Below are 24,976 nucleotides of genomic sequence, written 5' to 3'. Positions count from 1 at the left end.
TATTTATTTATTTATCGTGTTTGTTGTACAGTGTTTTTACTGCTGTGTCTTATGCTGAGTTTTATTTTGTTAATGCTGTATAGTTTTCACGGTGGCTTTGGAGAGAAGTCTTCAAATAAATCAGTGACAGAAAACCACTTGCGTCTGCCTGTGCTTCGAGGGAATTACAACGTCTGTAATTTTGACCCTTAAAAGATGCTTCAAGTTGTAACATTGGTCCACAAATCATAAGACAATAAGCATTACAATATCTAGTGACCTAAACAGAGCTTTGACTTTGGTCATATTCTTAGAGGTAGTTGTATTTGTATGGGGGGTTTTTCGGTGTTCATTTCAGTATAAATGATTTGTTTTCAGCTGCAGGTGTTTCCTCAGACTTCAGTCAGTCTGTGTAAAAAGTGACTTGAACTCACACAGCGTTACTTTCTTCATTGTTCTTGTGTATTGGATGCTTTTTTCACGAGATGGTTTCCTATCCAGTTTATCTTCTTATATCTTCCCTACCGTCTTCCTTCTTCTTCCTGGTCTGATCGGACGTAGACTATTTGACAGTGACTCTAATTTGATTTACCTCTCTCTCTGCTCTCTCGCCTCCTCCATTTCCTCATCTGCTCTGCTGCCGAAGCTCATCCGAGAAGTCGTTTGCATGGAGATCCGCAGGTATGACTTCTTTTGTTTAACCTTTAACATTATGTAATAAATAAAAGATACAAAATGGTAATATAAAGTGTTGGCATGAAGGCTACATGAAGGCAAAAAGCTTCAGTGATGCTCAGAGGAGTTTTATTCCATGCCTGCGGTACTTTCATTTAAATGGTAAATGCTGTAGTTTCAGATAGGATGAAGTGTATATGATTAGGCCGCTGAAAGAACTTTGTTTTTTAACATGAGAAAGCTATGATAGCCTCCAAAAGGCTGAACATTGCCAGAATGCAGCACCAGCCGGTCAAGCAAAGCAAAGCAATGTTTCTGCCAGTATATATACTGTATGTATAAAAGCTTTGAATTGGGTCCATTTACTATTCCGTCACAGATCCCGTTCCTCAGATTTCCATCCCATTCTTCACTGTCATCTTTCCCCTGAAATAAAAGACGTGGTATAAAAAGAACTGATGCAGAGATGATGCTGTTGATTTGCCATACCTGTGTTTTTCAATGCGTGTGAATCTATGTGTGTGAAGTACGTGCATTAATGCTAGAGTCTTTGCATGTTTTTAATCGTACAACAGGCGGAGAGTCTCAGGGCGGAGCCACAGAGGGGTCTGGATGTCCTGGTCGTCACCTGGAAGCAGAGGAGGGACTCTTCCTGCCGGAGCCGGACCGAGCATCCCTACATGGCAGTGAGGGTCTGTTAAATATACTCAGCACACGGTTTAAACTATGCTTTAGGAAGGGACTAAAGTTCATGATGTTGAGTGCAGATTCTGGAAAACACCAGCATTTTTAGTTTACTCTGCAGCCATGCAGCAAAATAAGTACACCCTCTTGTAATCTTACATACTGGGACAAAGCAAAATCTTCTGGTCCTAAAATGATTTATATTAACAACATCACCCCTTGATTCAATAGCTTATCGAACCACCTTTAGCAGCAGTAACTTGAATATATCTCTCATAATCTTGTGGAGGAATTTTTGTCCAAATTCGGTCATCGCAACACCTTCGTTCTTTTCTCTTTCAATCATTCTGTTGTAGATTTGCTGATATGTTTGGGGTGATTGTGCTGTTGCACGACCCAGTTTAAGCCAAGCTTTAGCTGTTGGACAGATGGCCTCTAGAATACTTTGGTATACAAAGGAGTTCATGGTCTGCTCTGTCACTGCGGGATACACTTTCCTGTGGCTGCAAAACAACGGGATTTCATCCAGCATGCAATATCATCTGAAAAGGATCTGATGGGTACCATCGTTATTTTTGGATGTTGATGAGCCCAAACACACTGCCAATGCAGTAACACAAAATGCAACACTATCAGTCATGGATTGGCCTCCCAGAGCCTGGACCTCAACATTATTGAAGCAGTGTGGGATCATGTGGACAGAGAACAGAACAAAACATCCAAAGAAGAGCTTTGGATGTCCTTCAAGAAGCCTGGAGAAATATTCCTGAAGACTACTTGAAGAAATGACAAGAAATGAGGGGTGGCTCAAGGCTTTTTTACAGTACTAAGTTTTAAGGAATGTCTACCATACAAGCATGTAGCATCCTTCAGCTTCACAGTCAGATCCACCCCTCTCTCATCAAGTCTAAACACCAGATGCTGAGGGAGCCAAAGCTCAGCCCGAGGCTTCACAGCAGCATTTTACCAACCAGTGAATATAAGTCCACAATTCTGAACCCACACTGGACAATCTGATCACATTTAAGAGATGCCAAAGGCCCCACACTGTTTCAGATGAGTCTAAAATACCCAGAACCTGATATCCGCCTCCGCTCTGCTGTCTGAGTTTTATTTTTTATAGTCTGCCATGTTTGGCGGAAATGTTTCCCACGTATTCACTCGTGGGAGCTTTGCATTACAGCCACAGCCTGCCTAATCTCCAACAGCGGTTGGACATTAGGCATCTTCACTGGAGTGTTTGACACTTTGGTCCATCAAGCTACCTCAGAAGCTTGTGTTAAACCACAAAAAAGTTGGACGGCCAGCAAAGCGAAGCAGTGTGTGCAGCTGTGAATTCTTATATGTGCAGAACACTTGCTGGTTTTATTCATGTTTTTAAAGCACGACGCAGAAAAAGACTCGGCCTCCTTCTCCCTCCACATTTATTATCGGTACCATTAGTAAATATGTAACATCTGAGTAGCGATTTGTAATGTTTAAAACAAACTTGCCTTTGGTCTTATTTATATTGCATACAGCTGGAGTGCACTGGAAGTGTAAAAATATCACCCACGCTTCCTCCTCCTGGTGCTACAGGAGAAAGTAGGCCAGCAGATTGTTCCAGGAACGGCTTAATGCAGATGTCCGCGTGTATGTATTTATACGCATAATATCTTTTTAACAAGTTGAAAGCCGAGTGAGATACTATGCAAATCGCAGTAAACCGCAGTGACTGATGTCGGGGTGGCTGTGGTTTGATCACACCACGTTCTGCTTTAATGTGTCACAAGAAGCACTGAGGCCTCTTATTGTGCTTTCCTTCCAGGCTCAGGAGGTCACTCGGTCCAGATGACCTCGTATTCTGACAGCGGCTACCAGGACAGCAGCGTCAGTTACTACAGCAACCAGAACGTAGTGCGTTCGGAGCCCCGAGCATCAATATCCAGAAGCCCAAGAGCAGAGGGTCAAGCTTCTGGGCAGGTAGGCCTGATCTCCAAAGGGTTACATCACAAGTCACTAACCTTAGAAAGAAAAGCTCAGGGTAAGATTTTACCTCTGTGTCCACTTAGCTTTTCAGCCACATTTAGTAAGATTAAGAGCACAAAGGTGAAAACCACAAATACAAATGTGTAAAAATGTCTTAAACCAATATTTTAGATCCATCCCTTACTGTGGAGAACATAAATGTTAGTGCTTTGCCAGTTCATAAAGGGTACTACCAGAGTCAGTCCTGTATGATTACAAAATGTATGTGCCACCTTTACAGGCTATGTGACACATTTAATTAACGAGCTACTTTCAACCACACCCATGAATCGGTATGCATAGTCACAGCTATGATTTTTACACTCATAGAGAAATGTAGCCACAGTTATAAAAGTGCAAAAATATCTATGTTAGATCGCAGATGCAAAGCAGGAGAGACATTTTCTCTCGCTGCAGTAGCGTACCAATGAACTCAGCACAAACTACAACAATGTGTTGAGCTCACAATGTCCTCAACACATTTTCATTTGTTTTCCAGTTTTCCATTGGGCTCATGCCTCAAAACTAGCTGCAAAGCTGATGAATGACCTCCTTCTAGCTGACATGAAATACAGAAGTGTCCTCCTCAGTCATGCTAGTTAATGGACAAGCGCTAAACTGTTGTTAACCGAATAATTAAAGTGAGCTTGCAGTAGCTCATCAGCGATGTAGGTGTTCACGTTTTTTCTTACCAAATGTTATGAATTAAAGTAACCTGGAGTTGAGTGATATCAGGAGAACTCAGCTGAGGGGGCACAGTGACCTTTGTGCCGACGCTGCTGTTGTAGTTCGGGAACGTTTGAAAATAGAGCACGACTGTGACTGCCTGTTTTTGTAATTAGATCCTGTCTCTATTAATGTTTCAAAAAGTCCCTATATGTAAGGTATTTATTATGCTTAATTATTTTAAGAATAATATTAACTCATGATTAAATTCATCTTAATGCATTTAATCATGAGTTATTATTAATCTCTGGCTTTCTTCTACAGTGTGTATTTTGTCTCTCTCCCCTCACCCCCAACGAGTCACAGCAAATTTGTTTCTTCCTGTTAAAGGGGAGTTTTTCCTTCCCACCAAGTGCTTACTCATAGGGAGTCATCTCATTGTTTGGGTTGTTTCCGTATTATTGTAAAGTGCCTTAAGATGACTTGATTAATGAGATGATAAGATGATGATTTGGCCCAATATAAATCAAACTGAAGTGAACTTGGTTGATTAGAGGCTCTTTACACCAAGTAAATCCAGTGTCAATTTTTTTAGTGTGTTAACTGGAAAGATTGTAAAACTCGGACAGGGCTGTTTTCAGGGAACTCATTAAAGGCAACATTAACTATAGTTGTACACTGGATGTTGGTACTAAAGCAAATTAGGACAACCAGTGTTGCCAACTCCTCAGTAAAGAAAATCGCTATTGGCTGTCCTAAAAGTCGCTAGAAGTCGCCAAATGACGCCATCGCCTAATTTGCACAATTGGTCATGCTAATGTAATTGTAACCTACGTTGTTGGAGAGAGAAATAACATCGTGGAAGAGACAAAGTGAGTAAAAAACGTCCTAAATGCAGTTAGAATTTATTTAGAACTACAAATTAAACTTCTTTTAGCAATTATTGTTTTTTAATGTCACAATTCCAACCCTGCTCCTTTACCCGGGCCTGGACCAGCAAAAGTGACCCGAAATTGGCGCTCTGGTAGAGTTACTTTGTGTGTGTTTATAAGTAGTTTTAAACCTTGTGATCCACAAAACAGCATAACAGTAAAAGAACTGACTGCGTTACAGTCAGTGCGGGAGCAGCGGCTTCGCTCATGCGTGATTCATTTGCCGTTTGGACGCACAGGTGTGAACGTCTCCTGCCCTGATAGCAGCTGGGGGAGGACTATCCTCCGCCTGTGAGCGCTTTGGCGTGAGGTGCCCAAGGCAGCACCGCTGCTTGTTGAGAGTAAGAGTGATACGCGTTTTCACGTCAAAAAGTCGTCATAAATAAGTCTCCAGTTATACCAGAAAAAGTCGCCAGATTTGTCGCTAGTCGCTTTTTAGAAAAAAAAAGTCGCTAAGGGGGTCTGAAAACTCGCTAAATATAGCGATAAAGTCGCTAAGTTGGCGACAACACGGTGAATTCCAGCTGCTAGCGAAACATCGAATAACACGATCAAAGCTCCAGCGCAGGTAATTGAACCTCATGAGGAGAAATCATATTCAGGTTTCCCACATTTGAGTGGTTTTCAGAGCCACCCGAAAAATATGTCTTTGCTCTAAGCAATAATATTCTTTCTTAAAGTAATGACAGCTGGTTGAGGCTCGGTAATTACTGTCATGAGCGACGAAGAACATCAGCTAAACCCTTCAAATCAAAACCACTTCTACCTTGAAATGTCTCAGGCTCAAACATTATCAGCTCCTTTCTTTGTGGCTAATAATTATACGCACTTAGAATGAAAGTAGGAGTAGGAATGACAGATAATGGTGAGCCTGTTTGAATTTTCTCCTGATTTATTCCAAACCCAGCAGCCTCACTGGATGGGCTTACATGTCTCCGCTCTTAATTTCCCTTCGAGGCGTTCGAGGCTGCGATGGATTAAGGCGGCACAGATCGGCATCCAGTTGGCTGAGTCTGTAATTAGGAGACATTCTATATTTCATAAATGAGGAGAAGAAGAAAAAAGGGAAAATGTTTGTCACCATAAATCAGGAAAATTCTGTCAAATCTTCCCTAAAAAGTGACGCTCAGTCTGAAGTGTAATGAATTAGGACGTTTTCCCAGAGGCAAGCACGTTCAGCTTCTTGGACAAATGGAAAAGATAACGATGCTCTTCATCAGACGTGATGAAGTGCGCTGTCTGAGAGTGTGGCATTACTCCTAATTGGCGAGTATATTTGCAAATGGGAGAGGCGCAGTGTGCAGAATTTAATGTTCATTTGTCAGGTATTTATTTAGAAAACCAAAATGCTGAGGTGATTAATTGTCAACACTGTTACGGGTATTATACTTGACATTTTTAGTCACAGAGGAGCAAAGAATCAAGTGAATGTTAATTAGAAATGAATAAAATGCCATTAAATGTCATTTAATAATGATGCAGGCAGGCAGGACTACTGGAATATTTATTTAATTTCAATTATCCAAAATAAGAATACGGATTTTCAGTGTTTTTAATTGTTTCGTTTTTTTTCTGCACCCTTCCAAGCACATCACTGAACATGATGCACATTTTAAACAGCACATAAGGGCAATTTAATGGTTTTTGCACAAACGTAATGACCTGTGAGATGCAAAGGGCACTTTAGGAAGGTGTAATAAAAATTCATGCCTCATTATCAGATGAATAAAATGTCACACTCTACTCTCTGGAAGGGTAAACTGTAATATTTCTTCTCCTCTTGGTTTCCCAGGCCTCCAGCCGGGTGTTACGGAGGATGGCCTCCCTCCCCTCCAGGAGCCAGTCTCCTGGCTGCGGCACCGCCGGCACAGTCTCACCTTCCCGCATCTCCCTGCGAACATCCCAAGGCAGCACGTATGACTCGCCCATCCTGTCTGAGCCCAAACCGCTGGCCGCTGTTTTCCCAGGCACTACCATGCCGCCCTCCTGCCCGTCGCCGACCTCCCCGACTGAGAGCACCCAGGGTAGAGGGGGTGGTGCAGGTGGAATTGTAGGAGGAGTCGGACTAGGAGGAGGAGGAAGTGGAGGACGTCTGGGGTCCTCCCTTTCCTTGATCGAGGGGAGGGGTTCAATGGGGTCACCGCTGCGCTCAGGAATGACGGCGGTGCCGCAGCACTACGGCTCCACCCTCCCCAGGCAGAGCCAGCCGCTGGCGTACGGCGCCGATCCATACGGCCTGTACCAGAGGAGCGCTCTGCCCCGCCCAGACAGCCTCATAGGTCAGTGTGACACCCAGCTAATAACGGTCATGCTCATCGGTACCTGAGGCAATCAGTCCCCAGAAAAAGGATGAGATTGTCAACAGTCTTTCTAATGTGCCTCCACCTTAAAAACAGATTATTAGCTTTCCTGATGAGATTTAGATGCAGCGAGATGTCACAGATTAGCTTTAAGACTTGAGACAGGAGAAAACTATCGACTCTAAAGTTCAGCGATTACATGTTTTATCTTGCTTGTTTTATCCACATAAAGGTGATAATGTTACAGAGGGTTATCTGTCTGCAGACAGCAGCCTCCACTCATTTCTAGGATTAAATCAACTCATCAGAGTCTGTTTCCTGAGCTGCCAGATGCGTCACGTTGTCTCGTTTCCCTTCTTAGAGTGTACGTACCTCAAACTGCCAAAAAGCAACAAGATTTTCTATTTTTGAAGCTGTTCTAAGCAGTATTTATAGTCATATATTAAAACATTGCATTCAACAGCTTTTTAAGCTTTCTACCAGTGTAGTTGTTTCTGCAAAAACTACAACTGTTATCTTAGCAGCTCTGGTGTTTGAATTAGCAGGCTAATAAATGTATCATATTAGCCTCCTGTAGCCATTAGCTGTTTTACAAAAATAACAGCTTGAAAAATAATCAGAGACGTTTTGAAAAAAGGAAATAACTACTACTGTTTCAACGTTTCAGCCGGTAATTATCTAATTATGTCGCAAACTGCAGATTGAAGGCCGCTAAATCATTATTTGAAGACTTCTAAACAGCGTTAACTATGATTCAGTGCTTATTTGCTGATTTGGTTTTAACTTTTTGGATGGTTTTGAAATTTTTCTATTCTTTTTCTTTTTGTTCACCCAGGTCCTGGCAATCAGGACAATCAAGATATTCTAAAAAGCAATAAAAATCAGAGCGTATAATGTAAAACATAACTGGTCCACTTGCAGTTAAGTCTGTGTGACTTTACAGAACAACTTGGAAACAAAGGGCTCTTTCATGCTTCAGCAAATCCCAACTAAAAGAAATATGGTTTTAAAATAAAGCCAATTATTAAAAAGCATGATCTAGATCAAAGTCCTTCTTTGTTTCAGTGCTCAGAGGGAAACTAGGTCAAATAAGGCATTAAATTCGTAGTCTTAAATTCGACATAGTAAAACCATCACAACCAGTAAATGTTCATGAATAGCTTGATTCTCTTTCAGAGCTGCAGAGGCTGATAAAAATCTCAGGTGTGAAACTGTGTAAACGAACCTCTGGGATCACTGCAGCCTACGGTCTGATATTGCATTCCAAACGTACTGAGTGGAAAGGCGCAGCTTCTCCTTTCCTCCTCCATCTCTTGAGTCAGTAATGTAGCCGGTAGAGAGGTCAGTCTCTGGCCTGGAGGGCTGCTGGAGAAACGTTAAGTTTCCCTTGAGAAAATGGCTGCACTGCAGCGGGAGGCGGACTGATTGTGCGCTCTCCTCGCTGTAAATAAACAAAGCCACGCTCCACAGCCTCGACACCATTTCCTCTGTTGATTTAATAACCTTTCCTTGGTCTGGGGAAAGTTGACTGAGCAGCGCTGATTTAATATTGTAGCACACAACATTTGTGCTCTCTGCAGATGTTTCCTGCGTCTTTGTCAAGCGTCCAGAATCATTAATCGAAGCTCACGTTGAACAAAATAAGTTTGAGGCAAAGTGCAAGCTCGGCAGGTGATGTTATCTCCTATCCAGGCTTGGGGAGCTCATTTCATGTTTTGTTTTTTTTGTTTTTTCTTCAGTCAAATTATCTTCCGGCACTGGCAGATAATGCTGCTGGGTTAGATAAAATTTTATTTGATCCACGCTAGTATGAAAAATAAGGAGTGCAATGTCGTCTGGGAAGGATCTCACTTGTAGCAGGTAGTTCTGAAGTCTTTTAATTTTAATCTTGTTGGCGGCTGTGATTGATGTGCGGCAGGTTAAAGGAAAACAAGCCAGAGACAGAGCCAATGCTTAAAAAACACACTGCGCACGATCGCAGGGCTTCCATTTTCTCTCTCATGTGCCGTTCAGCAAAATGATGGCTGAGCGAGGAAACCGCGTTAGTATCAATGGGTCTGAATATGAAGCAGAAGAAAGAAGCAGCAAGCGGTTGCAGTGCAGCAGGTCGACAGTGATTTATATTGCATGTAACACTCATAGAGGAGTGTTTGACCAGAAGGCTGCTGGATGCTAAGAACCTTGACTTCTGCTTGTTATGAACTGTGGTCTCACCACCATCAGTCTGCACATGCCCAGTGGGAGCATATCTAGCAGGGGGCTTGTGCAAGAAAAACTTTGGAGAGCAGTCCATACCTGATTTAAATTTTGCCCATGTCAGTTTCAAGTTCACCTTGTCCTGCACATCTGGACCATTTTCAGTTCCACTGCTATTTTTAGATGTTTTTTTTTTTTTTTTTAGATGTCCTGTTATACTTGCGCCTGTTACACTTTGACAGCAAGCATTAACGTCTTCATTAGAACATAAAAAACAGGCATGAGCTGAGCTGAAACAAACAATCAAAAACTAGGAATTTTGGGGAGACGTGGAACAAGGAAAAGATATTACTTCGTGGGAGGATGCAACAAAGGACAAGTTAATACAGACACAATAGATAGACACAGGGTGATTAGGGAAGTGGAGACACAGGAGAACTAAATCACAGGAAAAAAGACAAAGGAAGCAAAACTAAAAGCAAAGCACCAAGAACACTGACTCTCAAAGTAAAACAGCAAGTGTGATAACAGGAAATGCAGAAACACAAATTAACTAACAGTGAGTTCCTGAGAAAATCTGAATTTCCAAGTTTCCATTGTGAAACGTGGAAAGTCCCTCTAACTCAGATTTCCCACTCAGAAAGACGAAGCAGCCACAGCAACCCCGAGTTAACAATGCAAGATGGTGCCACTGAATATAAACAGAGGTAAAACTTAAACTTTTATCCTGTAACGTCACTGTTGTTCATTTATGTTTCACTCAATAAGCTATATGCAGAGCACTGACCAGGCTCTAGTCATGAATGTGTTTAAGTGCAAAAGAATATATACAGTGGGGCAAAAAAGTATTTAGTCAGCCACCGATTGTGCAAGTTCCTCCACCTAAAATGATGACAGAGGTCAGTAATTTGCACCAGAGGTACACTTCAACTGTGAGAGACAGAATGTGAAAAAAAAATCCATGAATTCACATGGTAGGATTTGTAAAGAATTTATTCATAAATCAGGGTGGAAAATAAGTATTTGGTCACCTCAAACAAGGAAAATCTCTGGCTCTCACAGACCTGTAACGTCTTCTGTAAGAAGCTTTTCTGTCCCCCACTCGTTACCTGTATGAATGGCACCTGTTTGAACTCATCATCTGTATAAAAGACACCTGTCCACAGCCTCAAACAGTCAGACTCCAAACTCCGCCATGGCCAAGACCAAAGAGCTTTCGAAGGACACCAGGAAAAGTATTGTAGACCTGCACCAGACTGGGAAGAGTGAATCTACAATTGGTGAATGACCTGCAGAGAGCTGGGACCAAAGTAACAAAGGTCACCATCAGTAACACACTACAACGGCAGGGAATCAAATCCCGCAGTGCCAGACGTGTTCCGCTGCTGAAGCCAGTGCATGTCCAGGCCCGTCTGAAGTTTGCCAGAGAGCACATGGATGATACAGCAGAGGATTGGGAGAATGTCATGTGGTCAGATGAAACCAAAGTAGAACTTTTTGGTATAAACTCAACTCGTCGTGTTTGGAGGAAGAAGAATACTGAGTTGCATCCCAAGAACACCATACCTACTGTGAAGCATGGGGGTGGAAACATCATGCTATGGGGCTGTTTTTCTGCCAAGGGGACAGGACGACTGATCCGTGTTAAGGACAGAATGAATGGGGCCATGTATCGTGAGATTTTGAGCCAAAACCTCCTTCCATCAGTGAGAACTTTGAAGATGAAACGAGGCTGGGTCTTCCAACATGACAATGATCCAAAACACACCGCCCGGGCAACAAAGGAGTGGCTCCGTAAGAAGCATTTGAAAGTCCTGGAGTGGCCTAGCCAGTCTCCAGACCTCAACCCCATAGAAAATCTGTGGCGGGAGTTGAAAGTCTGTGTTGCTCGGCGACAGCCCCAAAACATCACTGCTCTCGAAGATCTGCATGGAGGAATGGGCCAAAATACCAGCTACTGTGTGTGCAAACCTGGTAAAGACCTATAGTAAACGTTTGACCTCTGTTATTGCCAACAAAGGTTATGTTACAAAGTATTGAGTTGTATTTTTGCTATTGACCAAATACTTATTTTCCACCCTGATTTACGAATAAATTCTTTACAAATCCTACCATGTGGATTCATGGATTTTATTTTTCACATTCTGTCTCTCACAGTTGAAGTGTACCTCTGGTGCAAATTACTGACCTCTGTCATCATTTTAGGTGGAGGAACTTGCACAATCGGTGGCTGACTAAATACTTTTTTGCCCCACTGTATATTGTGCTCTACTGCTAGTGATACCTGAATGATTCTACCTTGCTAAGGAATCAAATCCTGTTTTTCCTCACTTTTTCAAGAGCACGCTAACTCCCAACATCCGAGTTCTGAGGTATCTGTAACGCAGCATAAACATGGGAGCCTAGACACAAGAGGATTAAACAATGAGGGAGGAATAAACTCTAAAGCAACCAGGAGCAAGTAGCAGCACTAAATACACCAAAACATACATGAAGTAAATGTAAACCATTTACAAACCACAGCCCAAATAGATGATTCAAATAAACTAAACAAAAACACTGGACCCAGTGGTTTTGTTTAGTGCTGTGGGCACTGGATATGCAATGTTTGTCACAATCGAGATTCTTAAACTTGACTTTTGTTTTTGGCCAAACCTGCAGGGAGGCAAATGCGGCAAATGGTCCAAATAGCAACCGATGATTATGTTGGTATCTGCAAAAAAACCTCACAATGGTGTGCACGACAGTGTAGATATTTTACTTCAGACAACTCATAATGTTACAGCCGAAGTCCATCCATGACGATGATGTCAGGAGTACAGGCTCCTGGTATTGCTTCTCAGCTGACATCCTAACCCTTTAACTCTTTCCCCCTTAAATGTCTACTAGAAGTAACCCGTGTTTCTCTTTTCTGAACTGAGTGGTTTCCATATTTCAGGCACAAAAGAACAAACTTTCCAGAACAAAACGACTGCGTGTGCGTTAGAAGTTAGTGACGGTGATCTCTGCCTATACAGCTTACCAGGGCTACCCTTGAAAAATCCTGGAACCTGTTCTAATCTTTATTGATTTATACTGAGATGTCAAAACTAGTCATTGACGGTACAGGAGAGGTCGTCACATGCAGTCTTTATGGGGGTTTGGAATCGGGTTCAATGAAAACTGCTTATTTGTAGCTGCTGAACCAGCTCTCATCACCATTTGTGATCATCTATAGAGAATTCAGGTCATTTGGAAACAGAGCTTGATGTTTGATCACACCTCATATCTTAGCAGCTATTACTGCTACTATTCCCGTTACCAGTTTTTACACATACGCACAGAGAAGCCCACTCAGATTCAGACTCTCACCTGGTTTTATTGTCATCACAGATTTTCAAAAGTAAGAAGTTGGTGAAAATGTTTTAGCAGATCACAATTAATAAGACACCATATTTTAGATATATGCAAATGCAAAAATATAAGAACATACGTCTGGCAATTAATTCATTAATAAACAGTCATACTTTGTCCAGGAAAATAGCTCATGTGAGTTCTTACAGGCCTGGAACAGGTTGCGGTTAAGGTTGTGAGCGCCTTTGATGAACCGTTGGCTGGGCAGTGCATCAGTGCTCGTACATCTTCTGGAAGAAAGGAAACTCACTTCCCATAATAGGCTCTGCCTCCCTCACCACTCTCTTTGTGATGATTTAAGATACTGTGGTTATAGATGGATGGACATGGTCACATGATACTTAGGAGTCCAAAGTATGCCAAGAAAGTATCCCCCACACATTACACCACCAGCAGAACTGCCGATATAAGGGAGGACAAATCCACACTTCTAGGTTGTTCCATCTGAATGTTGCAGGAGGATTTGAGACTCAAGTTGTAACTTACTTTCTTCACAGGAGTGGCACCTAGAGTGGTCTTTGTGCCTCTGTAGTCCAAGGTTCGGGATTTTGTGCATTTAAAGATGCTTCTCTGCAGACCTTGGTTATAATAAGTGGTTTTCCGAGTCACTATTGTCATCAGCATGAAGCAGTCTGCCCATTGTCCTCTGATCTCTGGCATCAGCAAGGCATGTTCACCTAGAGAACTGCTGCTTACTGGATATTTTCTCCTTTCAGACCAGCCTATGTAAACGCTAGAGATGGTTGTGTGGGAAAATCCCAGTAGGTCAGCAGTTTCTATAACACTCTGACCTATAACCATGCCACGCTCAAAGTCACTTAGATCACCTTTCTGCTCAGTTTGAACTTGTAAGACTGGGAAGTCTACATAACAGATTTGAGCTTGTTAAATGTGGGCCTGGAAAGAGGCTGAAACTAAACTGAACCATTTCTAGGTGGATAGAAAGATGACGCTTCTACCTTTGTTTCATCATCTCAAGCTGCTCTGATGTCTGGCAGCTCACCGTGTATTTATATATTTTTAAGCAGTGAGTACTTTTCAGTGTGAGTACACACCACAGAGCCTTTGTTAGAACTAACTACAGTCCACTCTTGAGTCACCGCAGCGCCGCTTCAGCTCGGTCTCACCTAACGAGAGACTGGCGAACACACGGGCCTCCAGGTGAGTTCAGTTTGTCTAATGAGGTGCTAGGAGTGGATTTGCAGTCAGGGTGAGTTTGCAAGTCTGTCATTCATGCATGCCGCCGTGATTATTTTTATTATTAATTATAGCTCAGTGTGTCAGTTTTGACATCTTCATTGTGCTTATTCTGAAAATGAGATAAAATGGAGAACAGAAGTTGGCCTGTTTGCCTGATAAATAACCTGCTTGTGTTTAATATGTCATTTAGTGGGAACCTTTAGAGTAAAACTGGTGAAATGTCAACACATTTAGTGCCACTAAACATTTCCTTTTGTTTTATGCGAACTGTGGGAACTGTGAAGCTTTGAGGGATGAAATTAGTTTGACCACTCATCAAAATTAGCAGCTACTGTCAGTCTACAGAGTTAATAGCAACGCTAAGTGGATGATGAGAAGCTGACTGACTTTCTGTTGAGAGCCAACCTTTTGACTTTGTGCCTCTCCGATTGGTTGAGACAGCCGAGGCTGGCTGAGAAACTTGAGAAGGGATTATTTCTGTACTGCTGCCAGGCTGTTCAATGAGCCTGGCTTACAGCTGCCTTTGAGGCGTCTTTGGAGCACATTTCAGACCCAAAAGTGGCTTTGAACTAGACGTGTTTGACTCTGTCGCCGGGGCCGTGGTGATGTTGAAGGACGTGAGCTTTGTATTCTGGAAACGTTAGGACGCAGCCGCTCCTTGCCTGTTAACTGGTTATCGACAGCTTCCTCCCTGCACGAGGCCGGTGGAGGATTTACTGTCGGAGAAGCGCTGCTGATGCTGCAGCAGCGACACAGATTTATGCCTCGTCCTGCCCTCTGCCACTTTACTAAGCCGCTCCCACTGACCCATATAGGGGAGTTTCTATCACAAAGCCCCATGGAGCATCAGCATGTGATTATCAGCTGACTGCACTGGAAGGCTTTATTGTACTAGTCTTCATATGTTTTCTTCTGCACTGTTTTTGTGTGCATCAGCTCGAGCATATGTGTCAAGAATATGAATATGCATTTGTGCATCTTGTGTGTTGTGCTATTGTTGTGTTTGTGCATGTGTGAAAACAGGATGGAAGGATTTCTTGTGCGTTATGTCTGTGTGTGGGTAGGAGGCAGAATCAGTGGACTAAATAAAATGCCTTCTATTCTCTAGCTGACTGGTTTTCATCCTGCAGTGCTGCTAAGTGGCCTAATACGTCGCCTAAGTCCTTATTCCCGGTTATCCTGCAGATCCAGCGTAATCCCAGATTACACGAGTGAGATAAGCAATAGATGGATATACAAGATTAGGCTATTACTGATCAGTGAAACTCGTGGCTTAGGTACTGAAACCCGGTGTGCCTCCAAAACACGAATGCAACTGCAAGATGAGCTGGTTTTTGTTTGTTTTTTGTGGAAATAATTTTTTCAATAAGCGCTGTCATTATTATGCTTCAGATTTTTAAGTTTTGGTCTTCCCAGATCTCTTTTTGATTGAAAACAGAAAAATAGATACAGGAAGGATCTGTTTTCATGTAACAAGGATTGATCCGCAATGTCTGATTTAGCATAATTAGCTAAAAGTCATACATGGACAGATATCTAATGACAGCAGATGAAATAGTGTAAAACCATATATGGATAATGTAAATGTGTAAATTGTTCAAATAGATACTAAATGTAATGGGTAGGTAGGTAAATGGCTGATATTGTAGAAATTTGTAGTAACTTAAAAATGTGGTTTAAAGCCGTGAATAAGCATTTTAGCTAAAATTATTGGGTAAGTGGCTGAAATTGGGTTTAGAAGTAGCATAAAAATGTATAAAATTGTTTAAAATGATTGGATTTAAAAGCTCAACGTAAAAGATTGTTTGAAATGGTAATTAAGTTGTCGATAGATGGCTGAAATTTTAGGGAATTAGAAATTTTGTGCTAAATGCATGTAAAGACAACAAAACACTAAATGTAAAGCTGCAGGCTTTTCATTTAAAGATACTCCAATATTCCTTACCTCACATCATCTCATGTCTCATTTTATTTATTCAAAATGACTTCTGCGTTATTCTTGCGTTGCCAGTGCAGACTTCTCCCTTGCAACATCGTCACCATTTTCTCTGCTTCTCCTGGAATTGGATGTATTTGTCCTAAATTAGAGAGATGAGAGCATGGTGGTGTGCAGGATGCACAAGCCTGTGGGTTCAGATTCAGTCTGATTCACACATATACAGCTGTGGTAAGAATAAAATAGGTAGGTGTGCACGTTTAATTAATCTGATGGTAATTTTGGGTACAGATGTATTTTTTTGTGAAAGATAAGAACATTTCTACTAAAATATTAGTGAATGAATCCCAGTTATCCCAGGCCTAGCGGCAAATCTGCAACAAAATGGCAAAAAAAAGAAAAAAACATCCTTGAGCTGTTACTACATTACTTTAAGATGTGGCAGCTGAAGAAGGCTTCACAAGCTGCTGAATCAAGTTTCCACGGGACTGGAGACTTTAAAGGTTTTAGATTAGTGTGTGAAAGTGTGTCTCAGAGTGCTTAAATGGTTGGGATATCGAAAAGTAGTCTGAGTAACTGACAGAAACGGCTGTAAACCGCTGACACCAGTTTACTAGCTTAAACCTTAATGGATAAAAAGAAATTTTCAGAGAAATTGTTACATTATTCACCAGATAAGCGGGTTGAGGACGGAATTATTCAGATTCTATTTTGGTTTCTAGTTATAACAATGCAAACCAGCCTTGACATTGACAGTTTAGCTGTAATAAATTATACACAGGACACAGTCGTCTTTATATTATTAATAGTGTAGTAATCTCCAGATTAGGAGCTGCTGCAGTGCTCGATGTTTGATAAAAGCCTTTGCGAACCCCTTGAAACCTGATTCTGTGTCGTTCTAGCACATTTCATACATTTGGTAGCTTTAGCATCCTCTAACCTGAAGGTCACACTCTTTATGGGCCATTGAAGAGCCCTCGAGTACGACCCCGAGGTCCAGATTGAACAGGGCTTTTTTTCATTTTTTCATTTTCTTTCAGAAATGCATCCAGCCATGTGAGATCAGAGCGCCCATCTCTTTCACTAGGACATTTATGTAAATTGAGAGAGGCAAACTGCAGAAGTAAATGGCTCCTTCATCACCAGCTTTAAGTGCAAATTGTGTGCTTCAGCTGTTGGACTGATCCGCCGAGGCTGCCCCCCTCATGCCCTAAAGCTTCTTTATAATTGGAGCACTCTTTGAACTGATCTGCTCTGAGATTGGAGGATGGAAAAACCCTCTGCTTTACTTGTTTGACTTGCTGGTGTCTGAGCCTACAGCACGGTTTGAATGACCAGAGTCTTCATGCATTTTATAGGCGCAACAACAGTTTCTGGTGAATTAAAATACAGAGTATTGAACAGTATGGATTGGCACGGTCTCACAAGTTGATGACAAGCATGCGAGCCAGATAATGAGGCGATTTCATGTGTGACCATGATAGGCTGGTGTCATGCAGCTCTGGGCTTCTTTTTTCTTTCTTAGATATTAGACATTGTGTTTTCTTGCACATTTTTCAGTATTTCTGCACACAGTACATGTGAAGTAGCTCAAGTGACATGAGTACCTTGAGATGTACCATCAGAACATGGTACACTGAGGCCATAAAGAGTCAGCAACAACACTCAGGTAGACTGTGGTGATTAAACGATGCTCAGTTTGTATTAAGTGTGCCAAGAAAATATCCCCCACACAATTACCCCACTAGCAGCCTGAACCCTTCAGAAGGCAGGATGCTTTACTGCTTTTTACACCAAATTGTGACGCTACCATCCAAATGTTGCAGCAGAAATTGAAAATCATCAGACTGGGCAGTATTTTTACAATCGTCTACTATCCAGTTTTGGTGAGCCAGTGTGAATCCTCAGTTTCCTGTGCTCCATGCGGTCTTCTGTTGCTGTAGAACAGGGGTGTCCAACTCCAGTCCTCGAGAGCTACTGTCCTGCAGCTGTTAGATGCATCCTTGTTCCGACAGAATAGCTTATTACTGGGCCTTTGCCAAACTTGATGGCATGCTGAAGTGGTAATCCAACCCTTTGATTCAACTGTGTTGGAGTCGGGATGCATCTAAAAGCTGCAGGAAAGTAGCTCTCGAGGACTGGAGTTGGACACACCTGGTGTAGAAGATGCTCTTCTGCATATCTTGGTTGTATCGAGTGGTTATTTGAGTTACTGTTGCCTTCAGTATGAAGCAGTCTGGTCATCGTCCTCTGAGCTCTGACGTCAACAAGAGATTTTCTCCCAGAGAACTGCTTCTCGCCGGATGTTTTGTTTGTTGTAAACTTTAGAGATGGTTGTGTGGTGGAAAACCCAGTAAGTCAGCAGTTACTGAAATATTCAGACCAACCATCGTACCACATTCAAAGTTGCTTAAATCACCTTTATTCACCATAAAGGGTGACTTGACCATATTTGCATGCCTAAATAAGTTGCTGCCATATGATTGGCTGAGAAGACTTTGGCATTAATGAACAGTTGTACCTAACAAAGTTGCCGGTAACACTATTAGGATGTCTCCTCATCCTCTGTGAGTGTAGTATGGAGGAGGCCACCTCGGTAAACATTTTTATGTTTACTGTGGTGTAAATAACGTTTATTTAAAAGCTTAATTGTCTACTTGCAGGGCTCCACAGCTCATACGCCGGTCACAGCGGGCAAATTGATCCAGAGCTGAGGGCGGCGTTGTCTCCAGACTGCCACATGACGCCCGTTTTCGACGAGCGCTCCTTCCACAGCCCCCTGTACCACAGCCCCACCCACGACCCACAGGGCTCCCTCTACAGGACAAACACAGGTACTGCACATCAGCAGAAGTTTGACTTGTTTATAAGGAAATATTTCTGCTAGCTGCATGTGACAGTTGGTTATTTAAATAAAATTAACAAATTTTATGTCCTAATAAATCAAATTTATGTTTTACTGTGAATTATCAATACATTTCAGCACTAAATCTAACTGGAAATCAAAAGGAAGTAAATGCTAACTGCCCCAGAAAATCTGTATCATATCCGTAGCAGTGCTGGTGGTGGTATTGGGTTGTGGTAGCAGTCTTTTTGAAATGAGAGTGTTACTCAGACGACGCAGTTTTTATTTTTTCTTGTTTCCCCAGGTTGAGATGGAGCTCAGTTTCACATCTGGTTAGAAATTATTCCTTTAAAATCTGTGGCGGAAATCGTGGTTTACAGGCACAGGAACTGTTATTACTATCGCTCCCTGAGGTCAAACTTTAATTAGGCTGAAACCTTTCATGTACTCGGCAGCTTCTTAATTGAAGTCTTTGCTGAATGATTTAAGGCTGAAAGCTCTGTAGAGTTTGATAGTGGAGGATCTAAGGAGCCATTTTAGTTTTGTTTAGTCAAGATTTAAACAGGTTTGGCCTGAGACTCGTCTCCCTGCCTGCTGAAGCACTTAATGTAGAATATTACTTTCTCTTTTATGTGACCTTGGAGGCATTTTGACGATGTAAACTGCCTCCAGAAACACATCCTTGATCGCGAATGAAAGAAAGCACAGATTAAATTTCCTAATTTTCTTAGGAATGGGGACTCTCCCTCGGACCACAAGCCATTGCAACACGCTGCCGTACCAAAGAAGCAGCTATGGGCTGAGCTCTGCAGCTGTATACGTCGACTCCTTCAGGGTTCCCGGCGAGCCCGTCTACTCACACAGGCACTCTGGACTGGTGGACCAGGTGGTCACCCGAACCCCGTCCATCGAGAGCATCCACAAGGACCCCAGGTACTCAAAGTCTCCGACCACCAGTTCTTCTCAGTACAATACAGTTTAATTAGCATGTATACTGGTGTATTAATGTGAGAGAGCTTGCCACAGTCTTTATTTTGGGGGGGTTTAGGCTGTCTCTGTGTTGTCTGCAGGCCTCTGTTGGGGCCTCGCCATCTGCTGCAGGACTTCTTTTTCATCTCTTGGCCGTAGATTTTTTGTTTTTGGAGTCTGGCTGTTTGAGCTCACTGAATTAATTTGGCCCCCGTTTTTGCTGATGATGAGCAATACAAAGACACAAATCACTCAAACTTTTACACAGTGATGTAGGTGGTCACAGAGTGGGTATTCAATTTATTCAAATTCTGTTACTTGACAAAGAGTGTTTATTTTTACAAAATTGCTAAAACCCATAGTAGATGCTTGCAATATACGTGGGAATGTCTTCAGCACCATCCAATGCTCTGCTCAGTCATCCTAGTTTGTTTGCTTATTTGCTGATTTACTTGTTAAATATCAGGCAATCAAAAGGATAAATCCTCTGAAAATAGAAAATAGCTAAACATTAAAAAAAAATGTCAGAAGTGTTATAATGAATCCAAGATGCTACAAAACCGCACAAATAAACCAAAAATGGCTGAGCGTAGAAGGTGAGCCACCCTTATGGAGACTTTTCTCTCTGTTTCCCATCAGGGAGTTTGCTTGGCGTGACCCCGAGCTGCCCGAGGTCATCCACATGCTGCAGCATCACTTCCCCTCTGTCCAAGCCAACGCCGCCGCCTACCTGCAGCACCTGTGCTACGGAGACAACAGGGTCAAGGTGGAGGTAAGGGGATGATACATGCTGGGCAGTATGTCTGGGTAAAAATAACCAGACAAACGTCACAGATATGACTCAGTCGCTGCTGCCGTGTCTAAAGGTTTCAAAAACAGCTGTGCTGAGACCTAATTAATGTTGATCCTGTCCAAAAAACATCAGGAAGAACCCATTAAGAGTTCCAGTCGGGGACAGGACAAGCTATTTAGACAGGATTAAAGGGATTTCATTGTATACGGTGCAGAAAGAATTATATCTTAATCCGTTGAAATACTAGCAAGTCTAATCACCCGTTAATTTTAAAACATCAATTTAATAGAGTAAAAGCTGGTTCCAGTTTGCAAACATGAACACTGGTGCTTTTCTCTGCACAGTGATCCACACCTTTTATGCTGCACATCGACATTATTAAAGTTAGCAAAACAGAACACTCTAAAACTAAAAGAGGTAAAATAAAACTAAGTGTTCCCCAGAAGTGCCAGCAGAATGAGCATGTTTAGTAAGACTGACATTCCTATATGACAGTGACAGGCAGCTGTCTCAAAAAGTGTTTGGATTGTCCAGAGTGCAGTTTTTAAGGGGAGGGTTAGAGGAGATGCATCTACAGGACAAACAGTCAAATCAGAAACTGACTTTCAGCGGTCTTCATCCCTTGACAGCAGAGGTGACACTGTTGTTGGGCGGGGGGGAGGGGGATCAGGAAACATCTGTTATGAAGTTCACAGTTTGCTTTCTTTGCAAGTAATGGTGCAGCTGCTGGGACGGGCTGATAGAGAGGAACAGACACTCTCTTGAGTGGAAGAGTGAAAGGATCCTGCCTAACCTGACGGCCCTTCTCTGCATCATTCAGTTAGAACTTCTGCTTCACTGCTGTAAAATATGTTAGTCGTGTCATCATCACATATTTATAGACTCTAAACCTCAGTCAGATCAGTCTGCTGCTGATCTCAGTAATTGTAACGCCTCCTTCCCTGTGCAGGGAAGTACTGATGTGGGTGAAAAGCAGTATAACAATAAATATGCTAACAGGCTTCAGAGGATAGGCACACAGGATAGTGTGTCATGAACATTCTGGTTCATGACACACTCCCCACAACATGAATGGTTTTCTCTCATCTTTTATAGGTTTTCTTTGTTTGTTTATTCATTTTTTCACTAGTTTTGCATTTACCAGCATCAGGGTCACTATTGGTACTGTAGCATGGGGAGATACCTGGACCCTACAGAGGCTGCACAGGTAGGCCGACTTCCTGGTGGAGTCATGGCATTGCCAGGTTTGCTGTGTCTTCCAGCACAGTCTAAAGAGCATGGAGGAGACAGGCAGTTACAGGGCCGTACAATGCCCTTAATCCATCAGCTGGACCAGCATCTGCTCCCTTGTGTAAGGAGGAACAGGAGCACTGCCAGAGATACAAAATGACCTGCAGCAGGCCGCTGGTGAGTATGTCTCTGACCAAACAATCAGAAACAGACTTCATGAGGGTGGCCTGAAGGTCTGACATGCTCTTATGGGCCCTGTGCTAACTGCTTGGCACCGTGGAGCCCAATTGGCATTTACCATAGAATGCCAGAGTTGGTAGGTTCACTACTGGTGACCTGTGCTTTTCACAGATGAGAGCAAGTTCACACGGCGCACATGCGACAGATGTGAAAGGGTCTGGAGAACCTGTGAAGAACGTTATGCTGCCTGTAACATCGTTCAGCATGACCGGTTTGGTGGTGGGTCAGTGATGGTCTGGGGAGGCATATTAATGGAGGGACCTACAGACATCTACAGACTAGGCAACGGCACCCTGACTGCCATTAGGTATCGGGATGAAGTTCTTAGACCGACTGTCAGGAGTGCTATGCTGGTGCAGTGGGTTCTGGGTTCCTCCTGGTGCATGACCAAGCCCGGCCTCATACCACACAAGGGTTTGCAGGCAGTTCCTGTGGGATGAAGAAACTGGCTGTTACACTCACCTGACCTAAATCCAAAAGAACACCTTTTGATCTTTGGTCCATCCAGTCCCCTCAGACTGTCCATGAGGTCAGTGGTGCCCTGCTTCCAGGTCTGGGCGAAGAACCCCCAGGACACCATCTATGTGGTCAGGCATGCATACAAACTACTGAGTACCATCTTGAACTGCTGCCATGAAATTTCATCAAAATAGAGTACCCTGCCACATCATCTTTTCATTTTGAGGTATCTTTAAATTCACCCATTAAACGATGAGGCATCCTTTCCCTCCTGACACATTGCCCAGCTCGTACCACTATAGATATCCAGCATGATTTTTTTCCCCATTCATATCAGATGTGTTTTCAGTGCATTCATGAAATTTTTTGAGCGTTGTATATACAGAGAAATGAACATCAGATGTAAGATAACTGCATCTCCCACAGGAGATAATCATCCTTGATCAGGCAATCAGACATCAACACAAATCAAGACAAATCCCTAAAAGGGCACACAGACCTCTGAATAAATAAATAACAATAAATAAGAAATAAACGTGAAAATTAAGCAAATTAAAATGTTTTGATATTTTCAGTCTTTTTTGATACTTCAGATATTTCTGGATTTCTCTTAGTCTCAACCATCTGAGTCCACCTTCAGTGGTTCTTTTGCTCTGACTCCTGTTTCTCCCTTTGTATGCCTGTGTCGTCTCTGAGTGTATTCTCAGCTTACAGGAATCAAAATCTTGTTTTATTTCTTCCTCTTTTTCTTTTTTCTTTTCTTTTCTTTTCTTTTTTTTTGATGCCTGCTGCCAAATTTGGAGCCAAAGCGCCATCTGCTCCAACAAAACTTTAAGTGACGTCGTTGCCAAATGTGCCGGCGCTCCGACGCGCGCTCGCTCTCTTTCTTTGCTCGGCTTCCCGTGCATTAAATGACGCCAACAGGACGGCGCGGCTCCGCGTGAGAGCCATTTTAGTGCCTTTGGGTTTGTTTGGTGATGAGCTTTTAATTAGCCTTTGGAGCAGCCTGGACACAAGCCTGCTCATTTAGCCAGAAACAAATGTTTTCAATGACGGTTTGAACGCGGAGTCGGAGAGAATCGGGGAGCGCATGCAGCTCTCCTGAGATGGGGTTTATTTCGAGATGACAAGAGAAAGTTCTGAGCACAGCACAGAGAAGCGTCTGCAGCTTTGTGTCCTGGTTCCCTTCCAAACTATTTCAGAAACTCATCGGCACATAAAATCAGTGCTTTTGTCTTTAAAATGTTTTTTTGGGGGTTTTTTGTTTGTAAGAACACATCTTAAAACTCAAAGTTGTCATATGTGCTTCAAAAGTTATTTTTCTATTGCTCTTTCATTTTCAAAAACTTTCTATAGTTTGACCGTCATCTGTGTTTGCTTAGTTAAATCCAGGTTCAGTCTCGGACGGGTTAAATGTAACCATCAAAATCACCTTCAAACATTTGCACAGGTCCAAAGAAACTGCATGGATGGTTACCAAATAGATCTAAAACTGCTGCTCATTCATACTGACAGTTGTTTGATTCCTTTGAATTCTTTTAACGACTGATACGTCCGTCTTTTACGTGTGTTTTTAATCTCTCCTCCTGTGAGCATGCCACACTAACGGTGACCTTGTGGGTATGCAAACAGTTAAAGTCTGAAACTAATGCGCAACCGTGACAGTTATCCCGTTATGTGTGTAAGACATAAATCTGAAACTCATCCAGGAGGCACAGAAAACGCTTTTATTTCCCATTTCTGCCTCTGATTGAATTTCTTTTCTCTAATATGAAGCTGAGGAGGGGAAAGCTCTGTGATTATTCAGCGTTCTGTCTTCAGCCAGCAGCACCCGATCAGAAAGCACAAACTGATGAAGAGTGACTTATTACAAGCCTGAAAACCAGTGTTTCTACTCCATTTGCTTCCACCTTGAAGTAACGGTTCCCTCCAAAATCAGATATGCATATTTTATCTTCTGGCGTGTAGTACTTTTTATCCCAACCATTCAGACAATTTTTAAAGAACTGGGTGATATCTGGAAAGAGAGATTGAAGATGAGTTGTTTAAATGTGTTTTTTAGGTAGAAAGACAAATCTCTACACCTGATCTGCCCCGAACTGGTTAACCAATCTACATCTGTAAACAGCATAAGAGATCAGAGCTTCTGATCTTGTTTTTTTTAATTACCTTTTCAAAGATATGTCCATACAAAGGCTCAAGTGTCAAAGTCCAAAATCAAGTTTTGTTATGGACTCATGATTCTTCTACCGCTTAGTCTCAAGTTTAGTTCTTCCGAGTGTCTCTGAGGTTATGTCTGGTTCTTGTTTGATATTGTTAGTTTCCTTTTGTGTCTTTGTTTTTGTCTCTGTGTCTTGTCCTCAGGGTCTCCCGTGGAAGTTAGCCTTGTCTCCATGTTTATTTACCTTTGTCTCCCCAGTTGTGTCCCTGCTCTTTCAGTTTGGTATTGGTTCAAACAGTGGCGGTCCTAGC

The 24,976-nt window shown here is 42.4% G+C and overlaps 1 protein-coding gene across 1 annotated transcript in view; it reads left to right on the top strand.

The window, feature by feature from the left end:
- LOC102209769 (plakophilin-4-like) overlaps positions 1 to 24,976 on the top strand; it is an 83,710-nt gene that overhangs the window by 37,492 nt on the left and 21,242 nt on the right. Inside the window, exons 4-10 of the mRNA XM_005738704.2 lie at positions 626 to 660; positions 1,230 to 1,346; positions 3,146 to 3,300; positions 6,736 to 7,222; positions 18,632 to 18,802; positions 19,545 to 19,746; positions 20,422 to 20,554. Coding sequence (XP_005738761.1) covers positions 626 to 660; positions 1,230 to 1,346; positions 3,146 to 3,300; positions 6,736 to 7,222; positions 18,632 to 18,802; positions 19,545 to 19,746; positions 20,422 to 20,554 — 1,300 coding nt within the window. The remainder of the gene's footprint in view (positions 1 to 625; positions 661 to 1,229; positions 1,347 to 3,145; positions 3,301 to 6,735; positions 7,223 to 18,631; positions 18,803 to 19,544; positions 19,747 to 20,421; positions 20,555 to 24,976) is intronic.

Source organism: Pundamilia nyererei, unplaced genomic scaffold, assembly GCF_000239375.1.
Source record: "Pundamilia nyererei isolate P.nyererei 1_Seehausen unplaced genomic scaffold, PunNye1.0 scaffold00085, whole genome shotgun sequence".
Classification (NCBI taxonomy): Eukaryota; Metazoa; Chordata; class Actinopteri; order Cichliformes; family Cichlidae; genus Pundamilia; species Pundamilia nyererei.
This window is presented reverse-complemented; position numbering and strand designations above follow the sequence as displayed.